Below are 25,616 nucleotides of genomic sequence, written 5' to 3'. Positions count from 1 at the left end.
TTACCAGCCCATTCTTATCCTAATCACCCTGCCTCTGTCTGTAAACAAAATACAAAAAGAAAAGGAGTACTTGTGGCACCTTAGAGACTAACCAATTTATTTGAGCATGAGCTTTCGTGAGCTACAGCTCACTTCACTGGATGCATGCATCCGATGAAGTGAGCTGTAGCTCACGAAAGCTCATGCTCAAATAAATTGGTTAGTCTCTAAGGTGCCACAAGTACTCCTTTTCTTTTTGCGAATACAGACTAACATGGCTGTTACTCTGAAACAAAATACAGACTCTCTGCCCCAGGGGCACCGCTCCTCTGCAGAACTCACATTCCACACTTATGCTGTGCTGTACGTAAAAGCTCCACCTGGGAGCACACCGCTCTCAACTGGGGGAGGAGGGAGAGCATGAGCCCCCCGCTGCCCTACGTGTCCCCTCTGAAAACAAGCGTGCTGAAATACGAAGAAAGGAAAGTTGCTACTTTAACACTGTAAATAGACTCATAGACTTTAAGGCTAGAAGGGACCATCATGATAATCTACCCTGACCTCCTGTATGTCAAAGGCCGCAGTACCTCACCCTCCCACTCCTGTAATAAACCCAGAACCTCTGGCTGAGTTACTGAAGTCCTCAATCATGATTTAAAAAGTCTTCAAGTTACAGAGAATTCACCATTTGCAACAGTGACCTGTGCAAGTGCCCTGTGCTGATGCTGAGGAAGGTGAAAACCCACCAGGGTTTCTGCCAATCTGATCTGGGGGGAAATTCCTTCCTGACCCCAAAATGGTAATTAGACCCTGAGCATGACAGCGTAACCCACCAACCAGACAATTGGGAAAGAATTCACTCAAAGCCCTCCCCATCTAGTGTCCCATCTCCAGGACACATTTGCTACTAGCAGTTGCAGATGGGCCACATGCCATTGTAGGCAATCATCATACCATCCCCTCCACGAACTTGAAACCAACTAGGTTTTTGGCCCCTACTGTTCCAAATGGGAGGCTGTTCCAGAACTTCACTCCTCTGATGGTTAGAAACCTTCACCTAATTTCAAGCCTGAACTTGTTGACAAGCAGCTTATGTCCAGTTGTTCTTGTGCCAACATAGGCCCTTAACTTAAATAACTCCTCCTGAATGATGTGTGATATTCAGAGAGTGATAAAGGGTGCCATCTACTGAAGATATGCAGAACTGCTGGCTTGTTTGGTCTGATTTTCATGCAGCAAAACATAGCTAATTGTTTAAGCTAATGACTAAAGTAACTGAAAATTAAAACCTGTGGCAGGAAGTTTTAAATACCAAATATAAATCTGGAGAGAAAGAAGTGGCTACAGACCTCTTGTGAAATTTACAAATCTGAAGTAAAGAGTTGTGTGTTTCAGAGAGTAAGACCAATAGAAATGTTTCCATGAAACTAAACAAAAGTGAATTAGAAACAGCACTTTTAAAACAAATAAGCAATAACACACAAACAAATAATTGTAACTCTTGCTAGTGCATAAGGACTAATTACAAGAAACTAATTATCTACAGATATAAAACAGACTAGCTTATTTTCATTCACTCATCTCTGTTGTTTAGTGCGAATGTTATCAATGTTGTACTGTAAGCAAAAGATAGATGTTTTTCTTGAAGTTTTTTACAGTCTAGACATAGACATGTATTGTAGTTTTTGGCTGGCATGATGGGTTTGGGTTTGTTTATTTTGCAAAAAGCCATTATATACAATGAGAAGTAAATTAGAAAATAAAACAGATGTATACGTCTTTCAGTTTTAAGAATGTAAGAACTTCTTGGCAGAGGCAAAAACAGTTGCTTTTTAAATATATTCTTTTCAACCGGATAGTACCTTTTAAAAATTAAAGCCCTGAACGCTGGTAAATAAGGAAGCTGGTCTGAATTGACTTTCTTACCGGAAAGCGGCGCTGTTGCACCAAGCAAATAATAAGTGCAACGATAACATATATAAAACTAGAGAGGGAAATAAGACCATGACTTTGGAGTGAGGGAAAGAAACAAACGAGACATGGTTCAAGGTCAGAACGGTGTAGACTGTTATACAAAGCCCTCTTTCAGGAGCCGGCACCGTGGCTACATGGTACACGCTTACAATCCACCTATTCATTTTCTCCGCCTGGAAAGGAGACAGGTAGATGAACCGCCTGTCCGTACAGCTCTGTGTATAAATTATGCGTCTGAATAAAATGAGAGACCAGCCCACTCACTGCTTTCAGGGACACGTGTTTGGTCTTTCATTCAGAAGCTGGGATCTTCACTTTGGACAGTTTTCATTGCCCAGCAGCGGAAGAAAAAGAAATCGCCAGTGAAAATCAGAGTGAACCTCCCGCCCCCGGCGCGCCTGTTTCCGATGGTCTCCTGCAGGCAGAGAGCACTCGGGATGGCTGGGGGGGCGAGAGGCATCTTCACTGCGCACAGGTGATCGAGTTGTCCTACATCCACTCCCCGCACCCGCTTCCTTCCAAGCCTCCCGACTCGTTCGTGCGGGTCCCGCACACCGGTCTGTGCGCGCAGAGCGCCCCGCTGCACGCGGAGAGCCCCCGGGCGGGGAACCAGTCCCGCCGTTCGCCTCGCCGGCGCGCAAAGGGCGGCGGGGGTCGCCCAAAGGCGGCTACTCCGCGCGGGGTTTTGCAAATTGACACAAACGCGCTGAGTTTGGAAATCCGGAGTTCCCATTGCGTGCTCCCCCCGCCCGCCTTTCTCTTCCCAGCAGACCCTCTTCCCGCCTCCGATTTACATACGAGCCGCCCAGCTCGGCTTTCACGGGCTGCCTCAGCCCCGTCCGGAGCCGCTGATTGGTGTTTTCCCCCGCAGGTTATTTGCATGCCGTCTGCACACGGGGTGCCCCACAGAAGAGTTCGCTCAAAGCTTCCGCAAGCGGCCCGAGTGCCGGCTGGAGCAGAGTGTGCAGCTCCCCGGGCTGCTCTTGGGCTCTCCTGCTGCCACCCTCCCTTGCTGGGCTGGAGCTTTGCTCTGGGTAGCTGTCTGGGGAAGGGTTCTCTAGGCTTGTCTTCTGGATCCCTCCTCTCCCTGCCTGCTCAGCACGCCGCTGCCTTCAGAACCACCCGGTTGAGCGGAGAGGTGGGGTTGGCCTTGTCTTGAGGCTCTGAAGTGACCTGCCCTAGGAGGAGACTCCTTAGGCACATTGGGGACTGTTTGATACTGACACTCCGCACTCCCTCCCCGTACTTTCCGTCCGTGCTCCAGACGGAAAATGAATGATCTCAGCCTGCCCGTGGAATGGAGACAGCTGGCACCCAGCAGAGCCTGAAGGAGCCTCTGAAGCTGAAGTGTGAACTTGATTCTCCTCCGCAATGTTATAAGCTGCCCAGCCGTTCCCTTTGTGGTGCCAGCCTCTCTGGTCCACTAACAGCAGCAAGGATCTAGTTTCATCTTCACCTTTTTGTGCCTCTGAGGGGCTGGATCACAATTCTTTCCTATGGCTGGGATATACAGCTCTACTCTGAAGACCCTGGAGGATTTAACCTTGGACTCTGGTTATGGGGCAGGGGATTCCTGCAGATCTCTTAGTCTCTCTTCTTCTAAGTCCAACTCCCAAGCCTTCACATCATCTCAGCACAGAGGCAACTGGTGGTACTATTCAGGCTCCATGAATAGTAGGAATAACAGCTGGGATACAGTGAACACTGTTCTGCCAGAAGACCCCGAAGTTGCAGACATCTTTTCCAAGTGTCCTAAACTGCCAGATCTAGAGGAATTCCCTTGGACTGATGAAGACATTGGGAAAATACTCAGAAAAGGAAAGGGGGAAGGAAATACCAGAAACTTTTCTCAGGAAGCTGTCAGGAGACTCTCTCAGCTACTTAGGAGAGCCCTGATCAGGGTCTCCAGGGAGGCCCAACGTCTGAGTGTGATGCATTCCAAATGTACTAGATTTGAGGTCCAAAGTGCCATCAAGCTCATCCAGAGCTGGTCCTTGTCAGAAAGCTGTGTCCTGGCTACTGTCAAGGCTCTTTCCCTGTACAGTATGAGTGCAGGAGATGGATTGAGGAAAGGCAAGTCCTCCCGATGTGGCCTCACCTTCTCAGTGGGGAGGTTTTTCAGGTGGATGGTGGATACTAGGATCTCAGTAAGGATTCATGAGTATGCAGCTATCTCTTTGACGTCTTGTATGGAAAATCTGGTGGAAGAAATCAAAGGGAGGGTTCTAGCGAGTCAGAGCCCAGATGGAGGAGGAGGAGGGGCGGAGATCTCCTCTGAAATCCTTGAGTTGGTCATCAACAATGATGCTGAGCTTTGGGGAGTACTGCAGCCTTACGAACATCTCATCTGTGGGAAAAATGCTAATGGTAAGTCCAAGTTATGCAACTGTTAACATAAAGATTGTTGTTGTGCAGATAGTACTGTGATAGACATGGGCCTGATTTTCGGCTGCTTTGCACCTGGTGTAGTAATTTGCACATGTAAAAAGTAGATGCAAAACACTACCAAATCAGAATGTGAGGATATTGCAATCACTGTGCACAGGTGTAAATTCCTACACACGGTGCAACAGCAGTGGAAAAACAGGCCGTTTGTTATTAACAAAAATAAAGGCATTTGAGACGGCCATTAACTTCCCACCAGTTGTACTCTGAGCTTATTAGCATTACTAAGAGAGAATGAGTGTGTGTGTATCTCAAGTGTTGATAAGGGAAAGTTGCATTAACAAACTTTCTGAACTTTATTCTGATTTAAAAAAAAAAACCACCCTCATACTTTTCTCTGAAGAGCTTGCCAGTATCATATAAAGGATGATATTGAGAGCTTTGTGGGGCAAACTTTTTGATCTTAAGCATGTTTTTTCTCAGATACAGCCTATAGAAGGAAAACAACTATGAGGTTAGTTTTTCAAAAATAACTGTACAACTTCTGAGCAAACAGCAATTATTTAAGATCTGTTGGGATAAAGGTTATAGTGCATGGTATGTAAATTATACCAATTTTCACTCACCTCACCAAATTGAGGATTAGAATAACATAGTATTAAGATACTTACCCCTGTAATCTGATTAGGAGAGAGTTTTTAGACAGTTAAGTAAATAAGCAGATAGGAAAATGCCAGTATTTTACTGTGATACTGAAAGATACAAGGTTTAAAATAAATTTTGACAGGTCTTTGGGGAAACGTGCAATATTTGTCTTTGAACCGTGTCACTGAATGTTAAAGAGCAACTGATGTCCCACATAAAAGTTTGAGAAGCATTTAGTCCATGAAGAAAGGCTGTTTAGTTTGTGTTCATCTGTTCAGATTGCTTAGTCCTCACCTGAAGTTATAAATTGTGATATCAATAACTTCAGATTGAGGGACAAGCAAAAGGAGCAGATCTACCCTTAAGAAATAAAGATCCTGTTCTCATGGGAATGTTAGCAATGAAATATCATGCATTTATACAAAGGACCAAATCCTGTTCTGTGCTGCACAGGTGTAATGAGGAAAAGAATTGAGACAGCTCCTCACCTCCATAGCATTACCTCTTACATTAGCAATAAGGCAGTGTCTCAGAGCACTAGGAAGAAGGCTTAATTTCTGTGGGCAATACACTGCTGAGCACAATTTATTTTCTCCCTTCCTCATCTTAGCCAGGCTTGAGCCAGCCTGTTCAGCACAACCACCATCACTCCATGCCTTCTTCCCCAACATATGTCTCTATTAGATATGGGCAGGAGTTGTCCAATATGTGGGAGAGAAATACAGCAAATATGCGACATGCGCAGAATTGTCTCTAAACAGGGTGGCTTTTTGGAATGTTTCCTTGGCACTGGTGGAATCCATAACTGCAAATTATGTCAAGTGAAATATACAAATGAATTCACCTTCTTTTTAAACCTCAGCTCTTTAGTGTCAGGACTGTATTCTCTGTGCTGGGAAAATGCCTAGTACTTTTTTGGCTGCCACCAAAACAATACTAGATAATCCTGTGCAGGCCACAAGAACATTTGTAGTTGAGGATCTATGTGAAAGGACAGGAGGACCTTCTTCTCCCTGTCATCTGGAGTAAAATATTTCATGTGGTGCTACTTTGAAAGGTTTGTCCTCTAGGTAACCATGTTCTCTGTTCAGTTTTTGCCACTCAATTTCTGTCTTTGAGATAACTGAGCATGTTAATCCATAGTGTTGCTGATTTATAAAGTCTCTTTGCCTGAACAGAAATCTCCTTTTGGAATGATAATAAATGAATGAATGGAGGCTGGTGTTTGATGGAAACATAAACAGCTATGCAAGGAAACAGTTCTAAATATTGCAAAACACCAAGTGTTCAGCTCATGCAATTGAATACTAAGCATTGACTGGTCATGGAAAAGGCTGGTTTCTTTAGCCTCTTTTTGTGGTTTCTGTCTTGCTGAACATTTTTCAATACATGCATTTACTTTTTTGTACCTGCAGAGTATAAGGTGTCTTCAGGTGTGTTAAATGGCCACATTAAATTGAATTAATCTAACCTGAAACATAAGGATCAGTGACTCTCTTCTAACGTCCAGTCTTGCAATTACAAGTCAAAGATGACATACTGCATTGAGGATTTAGCTAAAAGTATTAAATGGGCAAAATGAATAGGTAACCAACATAGTACAATAGATCCTGCAACAACAGGCTGTGAGTTGTCACTGCATTTCATTTCTGTATAAGAAGCTTAGCCACTGAGCCAAATTCTGCTCTTGGTTATATTAGTGGAAATGTGGAGCAACTCCACTGAGTTCAGTGGAATTGCTATTTGACATTTACACAAATATGGAGAGAAAAACTTGGCCCATTATGCTCAGCAGTCTGGAAAACTCAACAAACAAGAGCTGGTATACAAAAGGAATCACTCCTTCTAGGCACTGATTCCCAATAAGGAAACACATGGAGGGAGCTACTAAGTGCTAATTGAGTTGTTTGCCTATTGCTCTATCAATACCAAACACCTGTATGGCTCATCAGTAGCAATATCTGCAGTTTATTACGGCAACTGGGCATTTTCAAAGACAAAACTGAATTAAGTATATAAACTGGTTAAAGGGAAGCTAAAGCACAGATGTAGAAGATTTAAATTGTAAACATCTTAAATGCCATCAATAGAAGATTGGTTAAAGCCATCAATCTTCAGTATATAGACTTTTTTTTTCCAATTTAAAATTGCTGATACATAGATTTGCTGTGGTCTGGTCCTGCCGTCCTTGCATGCTCAAACTTCTTATTGAAACAAATGTGCAAGAACTTCAGGATCATGTGCTAAGAATTATAAACCAGGCTTTTAGTTGGGTGAGATTTTCAGCTGGTTTCCAGAAACATTAGCCTGGGACACAGGAGGAAACTCTTGATCTTTACAAAAAGTGTGATGGGCTTGTTAATGGTGCATGCATAGACAGGGTCTCCTTTTAAGTTGTCTTCAGCACAGCTGTACATATTAAGGACCTATTCTAGCATTTCTGGAGTTACTCCGTTTCAGGGTGAAAACAGATCTCTAATTGTAGGGGGAAACTTCCCTTGGGGACAGATGACCCCATAGCTACAACCTGAAGGGTTTCTTGTACCTTCCTCTAAAGCAGCTGGTACTGGCCGCTCTTGGTGATAGTTTACTTGAGGAGAAGGACCATGGATTTGATCCAGTATGGCAGTTTTCGTGCTGCTGTGTGTGTTCTCCTATGCTGTAGATGAATTGACTCATTTATTATTCATTATGCTGAGTTGTAAGAACTCCAGAAATGCTTTTGGCATTATCATTCTGTCTGCTAAGCACAGCACTTACCGTTCTTAACCACCTGAATACTCCTGAGCGTTCCTGGGACATCCAGATAGACTGCATATGCTGTGTCCTAACATTCCATAGATGGTAATGCTGAAGTTGCTGCAGAATTCAAAAGCAAAAGGGTCATTAACAGTTTGAGTGCTCCCAAACACACCTGGCAGGTGGGACAGCTGAAGTGATGCTCAGCATAGGAACTTTGTTGCTAACATATTGGTACTTCAAAGTAAAGGGATTAAGGTTCCAGAACAAGTTATACTGGTTTTTAAACAAAAAAATAAAACCAGCCCTGAACATTTCTTAAAAGATATTTTAGGAAAACTTAGGCAAACTGATTGCACATGTAACTTTAGTGGAGTTATACTAGAGAAGAATTTGGTCTAATATGATAGTATATGATATTAAGAGCTGAGGCACAAAGGAAACTAAAAGCCCCATATTCGGTCAGTAACTAACCCCATTTTGCTTTATATTTCTCCATGCACCTAAATTAAGTCCTAATTTTAATTTCCTGGCTTTTGCAGAGGCGTAGCACTATTCATGTTTGTTAAAGTTGTTTTTTGAGTTTAATATGAAATATTTAAGATAAGTTTTGTACTTCAATATATAGTCCTGGTGCTAACCCCTGCCGAGATCCATTTATAGTGACTAAGCATTGAATAAAGAAAACCCCTTGTAATGTATGTTGTTTATTCAAACTACTTACTGGTTATCTGAACAAAAAAAATTGGAGTGTTCATAGTGTCTCATTAATTGTAATAAATTAATTATCTTCACTACTGCTCAGAAAAGCTGTATGTTATCAGGAAGTATATATTTGAGAGATAATAGCTGCAAACATGATCAATAAGATAAGTGGAGTCGGAAAGCTTTAGGATGGTTACTGCCACTGTACTTTTCTAGTTGTCACCTTTCATGGGCTGTGAATCGATTTTAAAATGGAACTTTTTCCTCTGTTCCACCACTTTGCTGCACTAGGGGCTGCTATCCTTAAACAAAATCTGTGCTGTGGTTTTGGTCAGGTTGTTATATGTGTGTACCCAGTGACTGCACCTCATCTCTATTCTGGCCTGCCCTAACTCCTTGGTTGTTTCTTAGGTAGGCCACCACCTGCACGATGTGCAGATTCTAGCTGCCTACATACCAAACAGCAGGACTTTGGTAGTTCCAGTGCACTATGACCTTTCACAACCATGTGATTATGGGTGAATTTCACCCAGAAGGTACGTTTTCCAACCCTAGCCTTCAGTTGTGGATGTGCAACACTGGCATACCTGTGAACAATTCTAATACCTGTATACTCCTATGTTAGAATTTGTATCCAGAGAACCCAGTGGGACAATGTTCTAGGGCTGCAAATGCTAACTCTTACTTGTATGCACATAGATGTCAATATTTTTAGTGTTCATCCACATGTTTGCACCTGCAAAGGGCATGTATGCATGCAGGTGGAGTATGGGTAGTGGCCTAGCTGAAAATGTGGCCTTTTGTGATTGATTTTTCATTTCATTCCATGAAACTGATAGTACGACAGTTCTAGGCCAAATTCATCCTTGAACTCATTGGAGTTACACTAGAGATTAATCTGAACAATAAACTCCTTTGTAACAGGGCTTCTCTGTTTGGTCACCCTAAGATTTGGTGCTGGAACTTTGTAAACTAGCAGATTAATTACTAGGGACACCTGCAGCTAGATATATTTTGTTATCACCAACTTGGTTGTAAGAGGCTTTGGAGCATCCATCTGAAACAAAGGGAACTAGAAACTGAGACAGAGGAGGCCCTGCAGGGAAAACCCTAGGTACAGTCAAACTTAGGATAAAGTTTTTATTGCTTGTTAAATTACCAATAAAGTCCCAGTGAGTATGTATATTTGAACTAGCTATATGCTGTTCAGAGTGGGATGGGGATTTCATTGGATTACATCCAGCTAATCGTGTTGTAAGTGTGAAATGCTGAGGTGCATGACAGGGTTTTTGTATCTCTAGTCCTATCACCTATCATTCCAGCGCACAAGGCATCATATACGGTGTGACACTCTGAAATACCAGTCTGATCTCTTGGATGTCAACACAACACAAAATAATGTGTTTTTATTTTATTAATTTCAATTTTGTTTCAATTATCAACTTTCTTTGCAGTTGTAATTACAGGGAACGTTAGCACTCTACCCAGTGCATGGATATTGTATTTATACTGTAAATGAATGAATGATAAGACAAGGAGAGACAAGCAAGAGGCATGAAGAATATAGAGCTCTAGACAGAGAGGTAAAAAGGAGTGCTAGAAGAAATAAGAGAATATATTGATAGAAAATGTCAAGAGGCTAGCCAAAGAGGTGACCTTAGAACCTTGTATAAGACAATCAAACAGCTAACTGGAAACTTTAGCAGTAATGGAGGCCTTATTAAAGATGCAAATGGAAAGACTCTTCCTTTGTTAAAAGAACAGGAGTACTTGTGGCATGTTAGAGACTAACACTTCTATTAGAGCATAAGCTTTCATGGGCTACAGCCCATTTCATTGGATGCATTGAATGAAATATATAGTAAGAAGCTATGTGTATGAGAGAGAGAGAGAGAAGGGGAAGTTGCCATACAAACTGTAAGAGGCTAATTAATTAAGATGAGCTATTATCAGCAGGAGAAAAAAACATTTGTAGTGATAATCAAGATGGCCCATTTAGAACGTTGACAAGAAGGTGTGAGGATACTTAATTTAGGGAAATAGTCAATATGTGTAATGACCTAGCCACTCCCAGTCTCTATTCAAACCCAAGTTAATGGTATCTAGTATATATATTAATTCAAGCTCAGCAGTTTCTCGTTGGAGACTATTTTTGAAGCTTTTCTGTTGCAAAATTGCCACCCTTAAATCTTTTTACTGAGTGGCCAGAGAGGTTGAAGTGTTTTTCCTACCAGTTTTTGAATGTTATGATTCCTTTGTTCTTTCTTCAGTACTACTAGTAGCAAACAACTTTCATAAACTTGAAAAGATTTGGCACTGTCACAAAAATATGAATTTTTCACACTGGCATAATGTCTATCCTCCTTTGTGGAGCAGAGTCATGGAAATGCACAAGAGAAATGGATAAGATCAAATCATTCCAAAATAAATGTCTGTGGAAGATCTTCAGAATCCATTGGAAGGAGTTTCTTGCAACATCAGAAATTCTAAGTAGAGCAAACCAATCTAAAGCATCAGATATGGTAAGAAGATGATGGACATATTTAGGACACTCTCTTTAAGGATGGGACCAGCACGACTTCCAGGGCAAGTAGTAATATGGACACCACCTAGAAAGAGAAAAAGAGGATGACCTAGAGGAACATTATGTAGAACAATAGAGAAAACAATAGGGAAAAAGCCAGATCCATCAACAGGACGCTTGGAAGCCTGAACACACCAGCACAAGAAACTGGTGAATGTCCTATGCACCTGAAGCTGTGGCAGGATAAAGAAAGACTGTAAATACAGAGCAGCTCTAATCCACATCAGTTTTCTAACATTTCAGAATTAATTTCTATCCAAGCATATTTTGCAGGGCTGTGTGAAATTTGAATAGGTTGCCTTTTCTTTATGAAACATATGCTTTCATTGTGGAATTCATATGTGTAAAAAACAAATCTTTTTCTGTGTATTAATATCACCTTAAATAATTAAGAGTGAACATTTTAAAAAGTTTAAATTACTTTATACATTTTGCTGGATTTGGGCAATGGAAATAAATTAATCAGCATTACTCTTGTTTTATATTCACTTTCATTTTCTGGTTGTCATGTACTGGTACAGTGCTGCAGTGCTTAGGTACATAAGGCTGCAGGGGGAATGTTTCAATACATAAAAATAGTCTGGGTTCACTGAGATCTAGCAATGATACTGAAAATATTTATATTAATGCTAGCTTTTGTAAGATCCCTTTCCTTTCTCTTAGTAACAAAAGGTAACATTTTCAAAAGCATTTGCATCCCTTTTAAAAATAGAATTTTGGACATTTGACCCATATCTAAATGTTGGACCTAAAGCTAGTTATCATTGCTCCTTTAATGTGAGCTCATCTCAGTGGTGTAAGAGAAAGAATGGAAAAATGAGACCAAGAATAATACATATTGGGCTAAATCCTGCACTCCTTGCTTATTTGCTACTTAGTCCTCACTCAGGCTAAATTCCCACGGAAATCAATAGGAGTTTAGCTTGAGGAAGGAGTCAGGGTTTGTCTGACTTTGCATATAGAACTTAAAAGGGAAAAAGTACAGAGAACGACTTGAAGTATCAAATACAATAAGATTTTTTAAAATTGCTCAGCACCCAGCAGCTCCTAATGTTCTCCTGAGCAGCTTTCTAGGAATAGTCCTCTTTGCGTGTGCAGTGTCTTTTTATCTGAAGACATTGCTGCTGCTTGCAAACCTTACGGGTATTTCTAGACTTAAACTGCTACAGTGGCAGAGCTTCAGCTGTGTCGCTGTAGCGCTTCAGTGTAGACACTACCTGCGCACACGAGAAGTGGTAGCTAGGGCTCTGGAAGAATTTTTCTGTTGTCCTAGTGCTGTGTACACCAGGGGTTACGTCAGCATAGCTACATCTCTAAGGAGTGTGGATTATTCACACCTCGGAGAGACGTAGCTATGCCGATGTAAATTCCTAGTGTAGACCAGCCCTGAGTCTCACATCATCCTTTTGTGGCAGATAAGTAATGTACAGATATTTTACAGGGATGGGTAAGGTGAGGCACAGACGACTTGTGGAAGATCACACAACACATCAGTGCTGATTAGGGAATAAAACTTGGGAGTCTGGATTTGCAGCCCTATGCCCTGGCCATTATGAGAAACTGACCTCAATATTCCTCCTGTTATAAGAAATAAACTTGAATATGTCTTCATGGCAGAGTTAGCCTCAGCTTGCCTAGGAAGGGCTGGGTTAGCCTAGCTTAGCCTGGGCTAGTTTAGCATGGGTGGAGTGTTTTCACTGCAAAGCACTACCCATGTCAGACTTGTATAACTGTGTCCACAATGGAACTGTACTAGCATGTGTGCTGGCATGGACTTCTGGTGGGATATCCCATGGTTCTTAACAGTGCGTTAAACTGGGCTGCTCCATGAATTCATCTCTGTCTCTGCCCTAGCAGGGAGCTGTTGTCTGTGGCAGTGACATGAGAACAATACTTTAACGCCACTTGCAAGCTATTTACATGCTCACTATTATTGCAGACCATTCCAAAGGCAAAAGCAAACTGCATATGGCAGTAAGAACTCTTAATGAGAATGTCATTAAAAGAATTCAGTCTGCAAACTATAGGCTGGCTGACTTTTCTGCCTTTTTGTTTCTCTCTTGTCCATTACACATGAAAATGTCATTGTGGGTACATCTCCCCAGATTGAGTCTTATTCATATCACACTACAGCTTTACCAATCGGGTGGGGTCAACTTAATATTTCTTGGATGCATCTCTATTCAGATGCAGTGTAAGTGCAGCAGAAATGGAGCAGGGAAACACAGGGTTAAAATGCAGTGTGAAAGAAGAGAAATCAACAAGAAAATACAGCCCAGGTGGAATTGTGAGATAGGATTGAAGGACCAACAGCACCAGATTTGATTGGCCTGAATTCTCACTGAAAAGTAGGTGGGTTGCCAGCCTGGGCTGGAAAGTAACCCAAGCTGAAGCCTATACCTTTAGCTGTGCCTGCTAGCATGATCCAAAGCCCCCTCCTCAAGCCTTGGTTAGAGGTTTTTCTGTGCATATGGAAGGGGATGTTAGGGGCAACACCTGGACTATAGACTGAGCTAACGCTGCAGTGAAGACATATCCCATAAGTTGTTAACAATAAACTATGCTGAATTCTGGTAGAGAGAAAAAGAGGAGCATTTTTGCTGCTCTTTTGTTTAATAGGATGAATCTGAATGTTTATTTTAAACATCTCAGTGTTTTAACACTTGACATCTGGCTCTAAATCTAAGCAGGCCTGAGGCAGTGGTTAAAACCAGTTCAGCAGTGACTTCATGTTTCCTTACTTTAAAAGTCAGGACTGTAAACTTTCTTACCAGACTTCTGATATTTATAGCACAAGAGCTAGAAACATTATGAAACGTGCTACACCCTTCTTAAAACACGTGATGGAGAGAAGCAATGTGAAAAATATTAAGTTGTGGTTACGTCCAAAGGAAAGTTTGTTATTGCTGGCAGCTAAGGCTTTATAAAAGGGAAAAGAAGAAAATAGAAGGTGTTATAAGAGGGTGAGGCTTAAGGGTGCTCATTGGTGGACCAAATTAATGTCTGTGTCTGTGCCTTTCACCTCTAGAGGTCTGAATTCAGATCTTAGCTTAGCTCATAAGTAAAAATGGAGTTAGTGATCTTATTCTAGTCGCTAGTGCACACTTGTCCATGTCACCACAAAACTTCCACGTGGTTAGGTACAATTAGCAACCTCTGATCAGAAGAGGCCCAAGACTGGAATAGAAACTGTGTTGCAGGGCAGGACTGAGGTGTGTTTGCACAGCTTATAGGGCCCTGCCCTATACCTGGCTGTAGACTTTACTTTCCTGAATACTAAATTTAGAATAAGTATAAAAAAGTTACTTCTAATGAGGGTAGGATATACTGTAATTTCTAACTTTTGTAGCAGTGGAAACTAAGGATCATCCCCATCAAATCAAGGTACATGGAATTTTGAACTATAAAATACCCACTTAAAAAAGCCTATATGCTTGAGTGTTTTCTTGTATTTGAAATATGATCTCCTTTCAGCCCTTTAAAATTGTGATCTTACTGCACAAGGGATCATAACTGATTATTTAATTACATGACTTAGTTCAGTTACATTCCTGCTTGAAATTTTTTGTGTGGTTCTTTTTCTATTAGGTAGTTGGGTTAAATTCCACTTTTATTATATTCTTTACAGGAAGATCTCCCTTAACCTAGACACCCAACAAATTGTAAGATCGGTCAGTTCCGACTGTCAGTTTAGGGTCTAGTTAGATCAGATTATGCTGATTTTTGTGAGTATATTCAAGCTTTCCCTGGTGGCTAAATGCAAGAGTCTGTGGGTGAACAGAGGCACACATCAGAAAATCCACAGCCAAAATTGAATGCATGGGCAGAACTTGTCCATCTCTGTTGTGGTCCTTTTAAAATGATTGAGAGTCAAGAGTTCTGGGTCTATTGTTTACTCTGCCATAGACTTATTTTTTCACCTTCAGCAGGTTCCATTGTCTCTCCTTGCCTCAGTTTCCCCATATATACAGCGATGATCTAATAGTACCAACTTCTGGGGAAAGATGTAAGACTTAATTTGTTCATGTTTGTAAAATGTTTTGAGCCCATGGGATTAAAGGTCCTATAGAGGACAAAGTATTTTCCTTTATCATCATGGGTCAGCCTAAGGGGTCATTCATGACCGACATGATGCTTTCTCCCCAAGCTAATTACTGAAGCTGTTTTATATAGGTGGTACATGGTTCCTAGTTTATTTGGTAACTTCATGAAGCAGATAACCAGCATGGTAGCACAAATGGTAGAAAGCACTTTAGTTAGAGGATCTGTTAAGTTAATTATTTAGCTAATACATAAAATGGAAGACTTGAGTGCTGGGTTTATTGGCATTGGGGAATACTAGGGAAAGGATTGTGATGTGTCACTTATGAATAATCCAAGGTAATAAAGATTTGTCCTTTTCAATTCATGTTTTAATCCCCTAGAACTATACAAACACTTACATGAGGGGAGATGCATTGAGCTGTCTTTGGCCAACAGATGAATCCATTTCAGAGTAAGCTGGAATAAAAAGAGACCCCTCACCTCGCATCGTTGAATGTTCTGTAAAATACTGTAGTTGCTTTAGCTATCCTATCGTGATACCAGAATAGGTTAGATGAGGAAGGCGAAATGTGGCGTGATTGTGCGATACAGCCCCAAGTATAGACCCAGCCAAATTCTTTTGGCCATACCCTCAGCCTATGTAAATTGACTTCCATGGAGACCTATGGATGTACATCAGCTCAGGATCTGGCCCTTTATTTGTATTTGAGGGCATGGGCTAAATAAGCTCACAGGAAATGTACAAAGGTTCCTTGTAATATTTTAGGGGAGAAACGGATGGAAAACGTTAGCCATTTGTGATCCCCTTTCTCTAGGTTTACAGTATTACAGTCTGCACTGCAATTTTAATTGTGTAACTTCCTTACCCTTTGCATTCTTTGACCTCTTTGGAGTTTCTGTGCTGACGTGAGCCTGAAGTTCTTGCAGCCAGAATAAAGCAAGACATTTATTGTGTGTTTAATGTGTGACTTGTGCATTCGAACAAACGACAACAAAAAGTAAAACTAGCAGATGCAGATGGTTATCTCTTTAAAGTATTTTCCTGGCCCTTTACAGCTTTCTCTGGCTTTTGATGTATTCCAAGATGATAGTGGTAGGTTTCCAGTTAATCTTTAGATTTTTTTGTAGCTCAGGAATAAGATGTTTCACTGTCTTTCAGCTGAAGGGGCAGCGCTTCATGGTTAGTGGCTAGAGCAGAGAAGCAAGGCAGCTGTTTGGTTTTTTTACAAGCTTTTCTCAGATTTGGGAATCTTGATGACTTGAAATCCTAATTTAAAAATATTTCCTTTAAAGTAGTGACTATCCACTACTCCATGCATGTACACAGCGCTTAAAAAAGGTCTTGAGTGACAGTCCTGCAGACTGAAATTTTCTATCCACAGAACAGGTGCAGGCAATGGCAGTACAGTCTTTCCATCCCTAACCTGTGGCTGAGAGGATATCAATCAGTAGCTTGACACTTCTTCTGAGAGGGCTAAGAAGGATGCTAATTAATGCCATCACCAATTGTGATGATGGTTTTTCTGCTATTCTCCCCACTTCTTTCCTCTCTCCACTCCCACAGAACTGGACTAAGAACATTAATGTCACACAGTGGTTGTGCCTTTTGGTCATTATTGTCCTGGGGTAAAATTTTCAAAAGTGATTTTAGATGCTTCAGCAGTCCTTTTCTAAAGTGACTTAGGCATTTGTGGAGCCAAAGTCTCATTGAAAGTCCATGGGACTTAGGCTACTAAGTACCCCAGTCAATTCTGAAAAATTTACCTCCGTCTGAATGTGATCACTTATCCTCGACGTTATCCGTAACCTGTGCCATTCAGAATCCGCTGCAATGTATTACCACAGTGGTTATTTCAAATGCTGTGTCGTCCCTTTTGGAAATCTCCACACTCCTACATTTACCATTATGTCTTCCAGCGGTTTATAAGTACAAACAAAAATAACTGAAATCTAGAAAAGGATAGCTCATAATATGAGTTGAACAAAAGTTTTTCTAAATGTCACTTGACAATTAAAAACCTGCATGATGTAACAGTGATGCTGACATGTGTGTATATAGGTGGATGGATGGTAGGGAAAAGCCTATATATTCCAGACTTCCAAGAAAAGAGAAGGCTGTTTGCCTTCCTGCAAACATTAGCACCAGCAGCATATCTATCTTCATCCACAGATCCTGTGCCCTCTTAGGCACCATCCTATCAAACATGGCAAGTGCTATCAGGTAATTTCTGCTATTTCATATGTAAGGAAACGTTTATATTAAGACTGTCTTGCGATTAAAAAAATTAATCATGATTAATAAGTCTGTTAAAAAATAATAGAATACCGTTTATTTAAATATTTTTGGATGTCTTCTACATTTTCAATTCTATTGATTTCAATTACAACACAGAATACAAAGTGTACATTGCTCACTTTATATTTTTATTACAAATATTTGCACTGTAAAAAACAAAAGATAGTATTTTTCAGTTCACCTAATACAAGTACTGTAGTGCAATCTCTTTATCATGAAAATTGAATTTACAAATATAGTATTCACAAAATAACTGTTTTATTTTTGAATGCAATGTAAAATTTTAGAGCCTACAAGTCCACTAAGTCCTACTTCAGCCAATTGCTCAGACAAACAAGTTTGGTAACAATTTGCAGGAGATAATGCTGCCCACTTCTTGTTTACAATGTCACATGAAAGTAATAACTGGCATTCGCATGGCACTGTTGTAGCCGGCGTCACAAGATATTTACGTGCCAGATGCATTACAGATTCATATGTCCCTTCATGCTTCAACCACCATTCCAGAGGACATATCCATACTGATGATCCATAATGATCCAAAGCTGAATGGACCGACTCACGTTAATTTTCATCATTTGAGTCAGATGCCACCAGCAGAAGGTTGATTTTCTTTTTCGGTGATTTGCATTCTGTAGTTTCTGCATCTGAGTATTGCTCTTTTAAGACTTCTAAAAGCATGCTCCACACCTCATCCCTCTCAGATTTTGGACAGCACTTCAGATTCTTAAATCTTAGGTTGAGTGCTATAGCTATTTTTAGAAATCTCACATTGGTACCTTCTTTGTGTTTTTGTCAAATCTGCTGTGAAAGTGTTCTTAAAACGAACATTTTTCTGGGTGATCATCTGAGACTGCTATAACGTGAGATATATGGCATTTGAAGCACCATGCAGAGTTGGCCCATTATAATATAATCAAAACTGTGTGGAACTGTGTTATGTCACATTGTAGTATGATCCTGCAGTCTAATAATTGCAGGCTTGATTGTTGGTTGATATGGCTTAAAGTCATGAACTACTGAGACAGATGTAGCTCATTAAGGAGAGAACACAGAACCTCGGGAAGGGATGACTAGATTAAGGGAGCATCCATGTATGTGCAGATCAGAGCCGTGGGCTGGGAAGAAAGAGTCCCTTGGATCCATAGAGTTCATATGCAGAGACGCATTGAAAGTGCTGTGGTCAACTAGGGAGACTCAGGAACAGGAAGCAGTATGGTAGGGCAGGGAACCAGGAATGCCACATCACTCTGGTAGGATGGGAGTAGAGAGGTACTTTGATTTGTTGTGGGGTGGGGGAACTCTTTGGATGGATTGAATGCTGAGATTTCGTATAGTATTGGTGCAGCAAAGGGGGATCAGCATGACCCTACAGAGGGTCTTTGCATGATTGTTAACTCAGCTTTTTTGGTTTTCTGTAGGAGCTTCCTACAGCACTGGACAATGTTACATATCCTGTATGTGGTTCTTTAAAAACAGTGTGCAGTATTGTTAGTGTTTCCTCAAAACTGCTTCTCTAGTTGCATATTTATCCAAAGTGATTAAAGAGAGATTTCCCATTGCTCAATCTTGTGGGACTTTCTGATAGATGACCATATGTATTTCAATGTCTAGGCAAAATTTTAGCAAAGTAAAGGTACAATAGCATCTTAAACTCCAAATTTATTTCTTCCTTATGGGGTGGATTTCATTTCTAGTTATTTATGTACTGAATTTCTTCTCTTTGGCTTGTTGTACAGCAACGTGCTTGGATAGTGATGATTTTATTTTATTTATTTATTTTATACTATTCATTTTGTCCTCTACTTGCACTGACAGTGTTGTTTAGTCTGGAGATTTTAACATCTCCATAGACTGGGACTGACATAGTTTTACTGTGAACTTAACTTGAATTATCATTGTTTCAAGTTGCTACACCAAATACATACTGATTTCCATGGATAGTCTCATTTAGATGTCTGGCTGATTTAGAGCAAGCAAGAAAGAAAACTGATCTTAATTAGTAGCTAATTTAAAACTAATTAACTTGGTTGTTTCTGTTAATCCCTCCCTTTCAAAATACTGGAAATCTTTTCAAGGGCTGTCTATAAAATGCTGTATTTTCAAGAGACATCCAGAAGTTCTCTCAATACTGAAACAAAGTGGTCACAAATGTTGTTACTGATAAGTATTGTGGCCCAGAGTTCTGTTTGAACTACAAATAACTCAGGGTGGAGCTGGTAAAACCATAAATAACCAATTAAATTATTTTCTTTGATCCTTAGTAAAAGCAAGCTCAGTGTCTCAATGGAAGTCTCTGCTCACCACAGGCCTGATTCAAAGCCTACTGAAGCCAATAGAAGTTTTTTGGATCAGGCCCCAGAGTAAGAAATCGTTATTTCTTGTCCTTTTGGTACTGGGTTCTGTCTCCTGATACAGCTGTGATCAGAAAAAATGGTATGGTTCCATATTTATTTTTGCTTAATTGTTTAGATGTTGATACATGGTTGGTCAAATTCTTAGTTACATCAGTGAAGTCAGTGAGGATACTCCAATTTGGCATAGGTGTAGTTCAGAGGAGATCTGGCTGGACTTCTTGGACTGTCTGCCCCACAAGCTCAAAGCTGATTCTGCAAATTAACCTGATGTCTGTCTCTGAGTCTCACTGCAGCTCATCCACAGTGGTGGTGATTCTTCACTGTTTAAATTACACAAAAAAGTGGAATATGGTCCATTTGGCTTTGCTGTAGCCGTGCTGGCTCTGCAAGGTTATCGGCAGTGAAAACGAATGTAAATAAATACATGACTCAAAGACACAGCAAATCTAACTGTGTAGTGCATAAGAAGGGTTGTTTTTGCATAGTCATTCTTCCAATCATAACCCGTGCTGTAACCAACTCAATTGCCACTTTTTCTGCTTTACTTTGTGAGGAAGAAGAGAAGCACAGAAAGGAAGCCTTGATTGATTGATCAATAATTCCTCCTCATACTCTCCTCATACTCTTGATAGGATTTTTAACTTGACAAATATCCCTTTATTTTCCTGTTCCAGAACCAAAAGACCTTTTCACTTTAGCTAGCTGAAGGAGAATCTGCCATCGTGGTTAGCAGTATAGAGTCTATGATACACACTTGAGCAGGTCTGATTCAATCCAGCAGAATGCAGTACTGGTTATTTTAACATACCAGAGCCTATGTGTTTCCTTCAACTTTTCTTAACTGTAAAGTGTTTATGCATCTCTGTGCCTGGAAAAATACTGTTGTTTTTTGGTGATGAAAAGCATTATCCAGAGCTGTTCTGCAGACCCTGCACTTGTGCTCAGAGGTTTGGTTTGTGAACCTGCATTTTTTTTTTAATAATGCTCCCCATTTTAGGCGATGTTTATACTACAGTAGCTACAGCAGTGCCGCTCTACCGATGCAGCTGCGTTGCTGTAGTGCTTCCAGTGAAGAAGCTCTGCCAGTGGGAGAGAGCTCTCTAATCAGCTTAATAGCGCCCACCTTCACAAGAGGTGCTGTCCACGTGGGTACTTAGGTCGGTCTAACCTACATCCCTCGGGGGGGGGAATTATTCACATCCCCCGAGTGATGTAAATTATAATTTTGTGGCGTAGTGTGACTTGTAGTGTAGACGTAGCCTTAGTTACTTTGGATTTTGAAGGCAGGAGAAAGGGAGGATAATGCAATTAATGATGTGTGAAAGCTGAGGCTCTCCAATGTTGTGTCTGTTTACTATTGCTTTGAAGGCAAAACCTCCGTTTCTTCCTGTGTCAGCGAGGAATGCATTAGCCAAGTGTGTTTATACTCTGCGGTTGGGCTGGAAAAGCTAATAAATGTTTATGCTGATCTGAAAACGGTGGGCCAGATTCTGTCTTATGATGACTGCATAGGACTCCCATTGAAATCAATGGGACTGAAACCCATGTAATCTTCTGAGATGAATTAGGCCCAGTATACAGAAGTTTTCGATACTGAATAAGTCTATAGCTCATAATGTGAGAGAGCCATGGGTAATAGGTTAAAATATCCAGGTCCTTTATGGAATGAACTCTGTGTGCGTGCATTTGTAATAAATATGTACACAATTAGTGTTTAGGCATCTGTCAAAGTTGTTTGGGTGGAGGGGTGGTGGTTTGTGGATGCATCAGTGACTCTGTAGCTGTCATGAGCACATGGTCCTTAATGTTAGTCACTGAAAAACACCTAAGGTTTTTTTGTTCTTGCAATGCCAGATGTCAAGTCTTTTATTACAACTACTCTAGGAAGATTCGTTTTAACACTAGATTTCTCAGTGGAAAGAAACTTTGGAGTAATTTCTGGCACCTTTTTCTTGCATATAAGCTTGGGTCTCTATTTTTGTTGCTGACACATGGAATTGTGGCTTACATCATTCTGCAGAATAACCTATGACGAATGTGCTGCACATCAATTATATATAACATTTTTAACTAATTCTCTCAGGCGATATACCGCAGGGACTACAAGTGATAAAACTGTTAAGTTTCCTGATTGCCTTGCAGTAACTCAGAATATCCCCTATCTTGTATGTGCACACATTGTATTCTTTTAAACTACAAAAGGTCAGAGCTGCCCTAAGGAAAGTACAGTTTATAAATTAAGATAGATTGAATTTATTAGCAGGAGGGTAATTTTTGCCACACAGCCAAGACATAGATAATGTGTTTGTTATGGAAGAAGATACTAAATTGGCATGAATCAGTTGGCCTAACACCATCTGCAAAGCCTGTATTCCAATTTTCTGCTGTTGCCATGGGCTGCAGACTCAGACAGGAAATCATGGTAGGATGGGAAAGGATCCAAAATATACACAACTAGTATAAGGTTTGCAGTTAAAAAAGAGCAAGAGAACGGGCTATCTGTTCTACTGAACAAGCAGTGCAAAGTAAATCTACTTGCTTTTTTTTTTAAGTCCCTTTATACTTTATATGCCAGTTTTTAAAGCTTGAATTTTTTGCACATTAAGCAATATTTGTGTAATTTCAAGTGATCCGTTTATATATCTGGGCCCTGATTCACTAATGTGTTACTCCAGTTCTGTGCTGGTGTGACTCCATTGAATCTGTAGAGTTACAATCATGTAAAACAGGAGTAATGTAGATACAGGCCTTGACTCTGCAAGTCCCCTACAGGGTATGAGTAGAGAGCCCAACATTCCTGTGCTTTAGCATAATGTGAGCCTAGGTTATGCCTGGGAACAGTTAAGGGTGAGAACTGGGAATAGACTTCCATTGTCTAAGGGCTAGTCTACACTGGCAATGTTAAAACGCTACTGTGGCAGAGCTTTAGCGTGCCTTGTGTGGTCGCGGCACAGCGCTGGGGGAGAGCTCTCCCAGCACCCTAAAAAAACCCACCTCAATGAGCGGCATAGCTCCCAGCGTTGGGGCACTGTTTACACTGGCGCTTTACAGAGCTGAAACTTGCTGCACTCAGGGGGTGTGTTTTTTTACACCCCTGAGCGAGAAAGTTGCAGCGCTGTTAATTGCTAGAGTAGACAAGCCCTCCGATGGAATAAGTCTCAAGATCGCTGTATAGTTTTCTTACTCACCAGTGTGCAGGATAATACAGGGCAGAGAATGGGTGTATCAGGAGACAAAGGCTTAAATGCAGACCTCATCCTGCTTTTGTGACTCTCTCCTTTAAGTTTTGCAGCCACGCAGCAACACTCCCAATATGGGATCGGGTGTCCCTGCACTCCTAGTTCTGCTTATCGCTCCTCATCTTGCATGCTCGGCACTCAGCACCTGCACTGGGCAGCATGAAGCCCATGATGTTGGCTTACTTTATTACAGAAGAAAGCTCCTCTATATGTACAGTACTCCCTATTCATAGAGCCTCAGCCTCCAGAAAAAAATACTGAGTTTCCGGAAAGCACAGCAGTCATCAATGCAAGTTCCTTGAAACTTGTCAGCCAGGTAACCAAAATTTCCCATTCATAAAGAGACACTTTTTAAAAAAATCTGTTTTGAGAAGTTACTACGCACAAATGGAATCCCTGGGGGGAGGGAAAAGGGATGTTGCATGTGCTTTGCAGATGTAGCTTTGAAAATGTCAAAAGACTTTGGTAAAGTTTCCAGTCTGAGACCTCAGTCTGGTTCCATTAATGTTTTAACTTGCTGTTCATAAATCCCTCAATATGCTTGCTAATTATTTAAGATTATTCTATTTTAAGTCAGGGTTTTCTAATCTCAGTCATTCTGTTCCTGAAGGGATGTTGAGTTACTGAACTTGTGATCTCTCATGACTGTGGGCTTGAGCTGTCACATTGAGGGCCCTGGCCACGGCCTCAATCTTGAGCAAGTTTGGTATGAATCCAAACTATAAACCAAACCTCCTGATGAGACAGGGTTTCCTGCTGGCTGTATAGTGCAGGCTTCACTCTATTAACACCTTCTTTGACCTCAGCACCAGCTTTAGGGAGACTTTTATTAAGTTCTCCCATACCACAGGGATGGTTTTAGGAATTTGGGGACCCTGGGTAACATCTGGGATGACAACTTTTAGAGCACATTCAAGGATCCCAAAATTCCATTTGACAGTTTTAATTACTGAGTTCTGGGGGGATTATGTGTGGTCTGTTGCACTGTCTGAAATATTTTGCTTTCATGAAGGACCACCAGGGCAGGAAAAAAGAGATTTTCATCTGAACCATTTTTTTTCAATTGCAGCTTCATTTCTCAATTGGAAAAAAAGACACAGATTTTGTGTGATGTCTGTTAGTAAACCAAATGCATTACTACTTATATATGAAATTATTTCTGATTATATGAAGTGATTTGAAGCAAGTCTCAAAGGACAACTAATAATAGACACGGACGGGACGCTCATAAATATTTTTCTTTTATAGCTGTCTGTGTGCTTTTAGATCTCAATGAATTATTAGCTCAGTAGGCTTTTTTTGCTGGATACCATGTTTCCTTTTTTTTCCCCAAAAGAAAAGCACTCAGTCCAGATTTACTATCAATATTCTGATGGCATATTGGTAAAACTGCCTTTCAGAGTCTGAATGGGTCCTGAAGAGGGAATATTGCTATCTTAAGTATAAACTCAATTAAGGAAGAAAGACTAAAATGCCATTTCCCTCGAGTCTTCCTCTTAAATTCCCCTACAAATCATTACTCATTTGGTACATTTAAATGACTAGTATGAGAGTTAGTTTCAGGAGCTACACTGCACTGACAGGTTTCAGAGTAACAGCTGTGTTAGTCTGTATTTGCAAAAAGAAAAGGAGTACTTGTGGCACCTTAGAGACTAACCAATTTATTTGAGCATAAGCTTTCGTGAGCTACAGCTCACTTCATCGGATGCACTGACATTTACTCTGTTGTGAATCTAAAGTAATTCCACAGTCATCTTCGTTGGGCCTCTGGATTTAAAGTAGTGTAACAGAGAGCAGAATTAGACCAGGGTCTGTATCCAATACAATTGCTCATAATAAAATGTCTCTCTGTCCCACTGTGTTGACATTCAGTGCAAGTGAAAAGTCTAGCTAAATGTCATTAGGAATTGTCATTGATAGTGATGATTCACTTTTGTTGTTACATACATAGTTTACTTTGTTTTCAAACTGAAAGCCGAATAGGATCAATGACAGTAGCTATGAGTTAGTATTGCTAAAATCCCAAGAAAGGTAGCCAGCGGCTGCCTATGGCCAGAGTTATGAATGTATGTTCTTGGGAGTCAGAGCCTGGAACCTCAAATGTATTGGTGATTTGCTTCCGGGAACAGTATCTCTTAACCACTAGCGAGACATGAAGCACAGTCATAATCAGATAACAAATTACGTCATTTGCAAAGTTTCCAGCATGTCTAAAAAGTACAACTGTTGAGCTGGATGCTTCCTTTAAAGATATCTCATGAGGCAGTCTTTGACAGTTCACTGGAGATTTAAAAAAAAAAAAAAAATCACCTCTATTCAGTTTCTTCTCTACACAGGAAAAGTGAAATAATTTATAATAAAAGTGGATTTAGTACAGGTGAAGGGCTCTGTATTGATGGCTGTGATGGATGGATGGTCTCCTTCCACAGTACAAATGCAGCATGGTTAGTAGCAAAAAATCCCCAAACCCACAACAACTTTGCTCACATGGGTCCGATCAGTGTGCTTCAACTCTGATTGATAGGGACTTCCCGTAAGAATTTGAGGGTTGTTTATTCTCCATGCCCATTACATCCTTGGCCTCTTTGGTAAGGATCAATTCTTACTTGCCTTATGCAGGCAAATAATCTCATTGAAGTCAGTGGAACTACACACATGATTATGACAAG

General features: G+C 40.7%; 1 protein-coding gene across 1 annotated transcript in view; it reads left to right on the top strand.

The window, feature by feature from the left end:
- Nucleotides 1-2,857: 2,857 nt before the first annotated feature.
- The window catches only part of ABTB2 (ankyrin repeat and BTB domain containing 2), a 193,177-nt gene continuing 170,418 nt past the window's right edge, over nt 2,858-25,616 (top strand). The window contains exon 1 of the mRNA XM_048852837.2: nt 2,858-4,320. Coding sequence (XP_048708794.2) covers nt 3,450-4,320 — 871 coding nt within the window. The 5' untranslated portion in view covers nt 2,858-3,449. The remainder of the gene's footprint in view (nt 4,321-25,616) is intronic.

Source organism: Caretta caretta, chromosome 6, assembly GCF_965140235.1.
Source record: "Caretta caretta isolate rCarCar2 chromosome 6, rCarCar1.hap1, whole genome shotgun sequence".
Taxonomy (NCBI): Eukaryota; Metazoa; Chordata; order Testudines; family Cheloniidae; genus Caretta; species Caretta caretta.
This window is presented reverse-complemented; position numbering and strand designations above follow the sequence as displayed.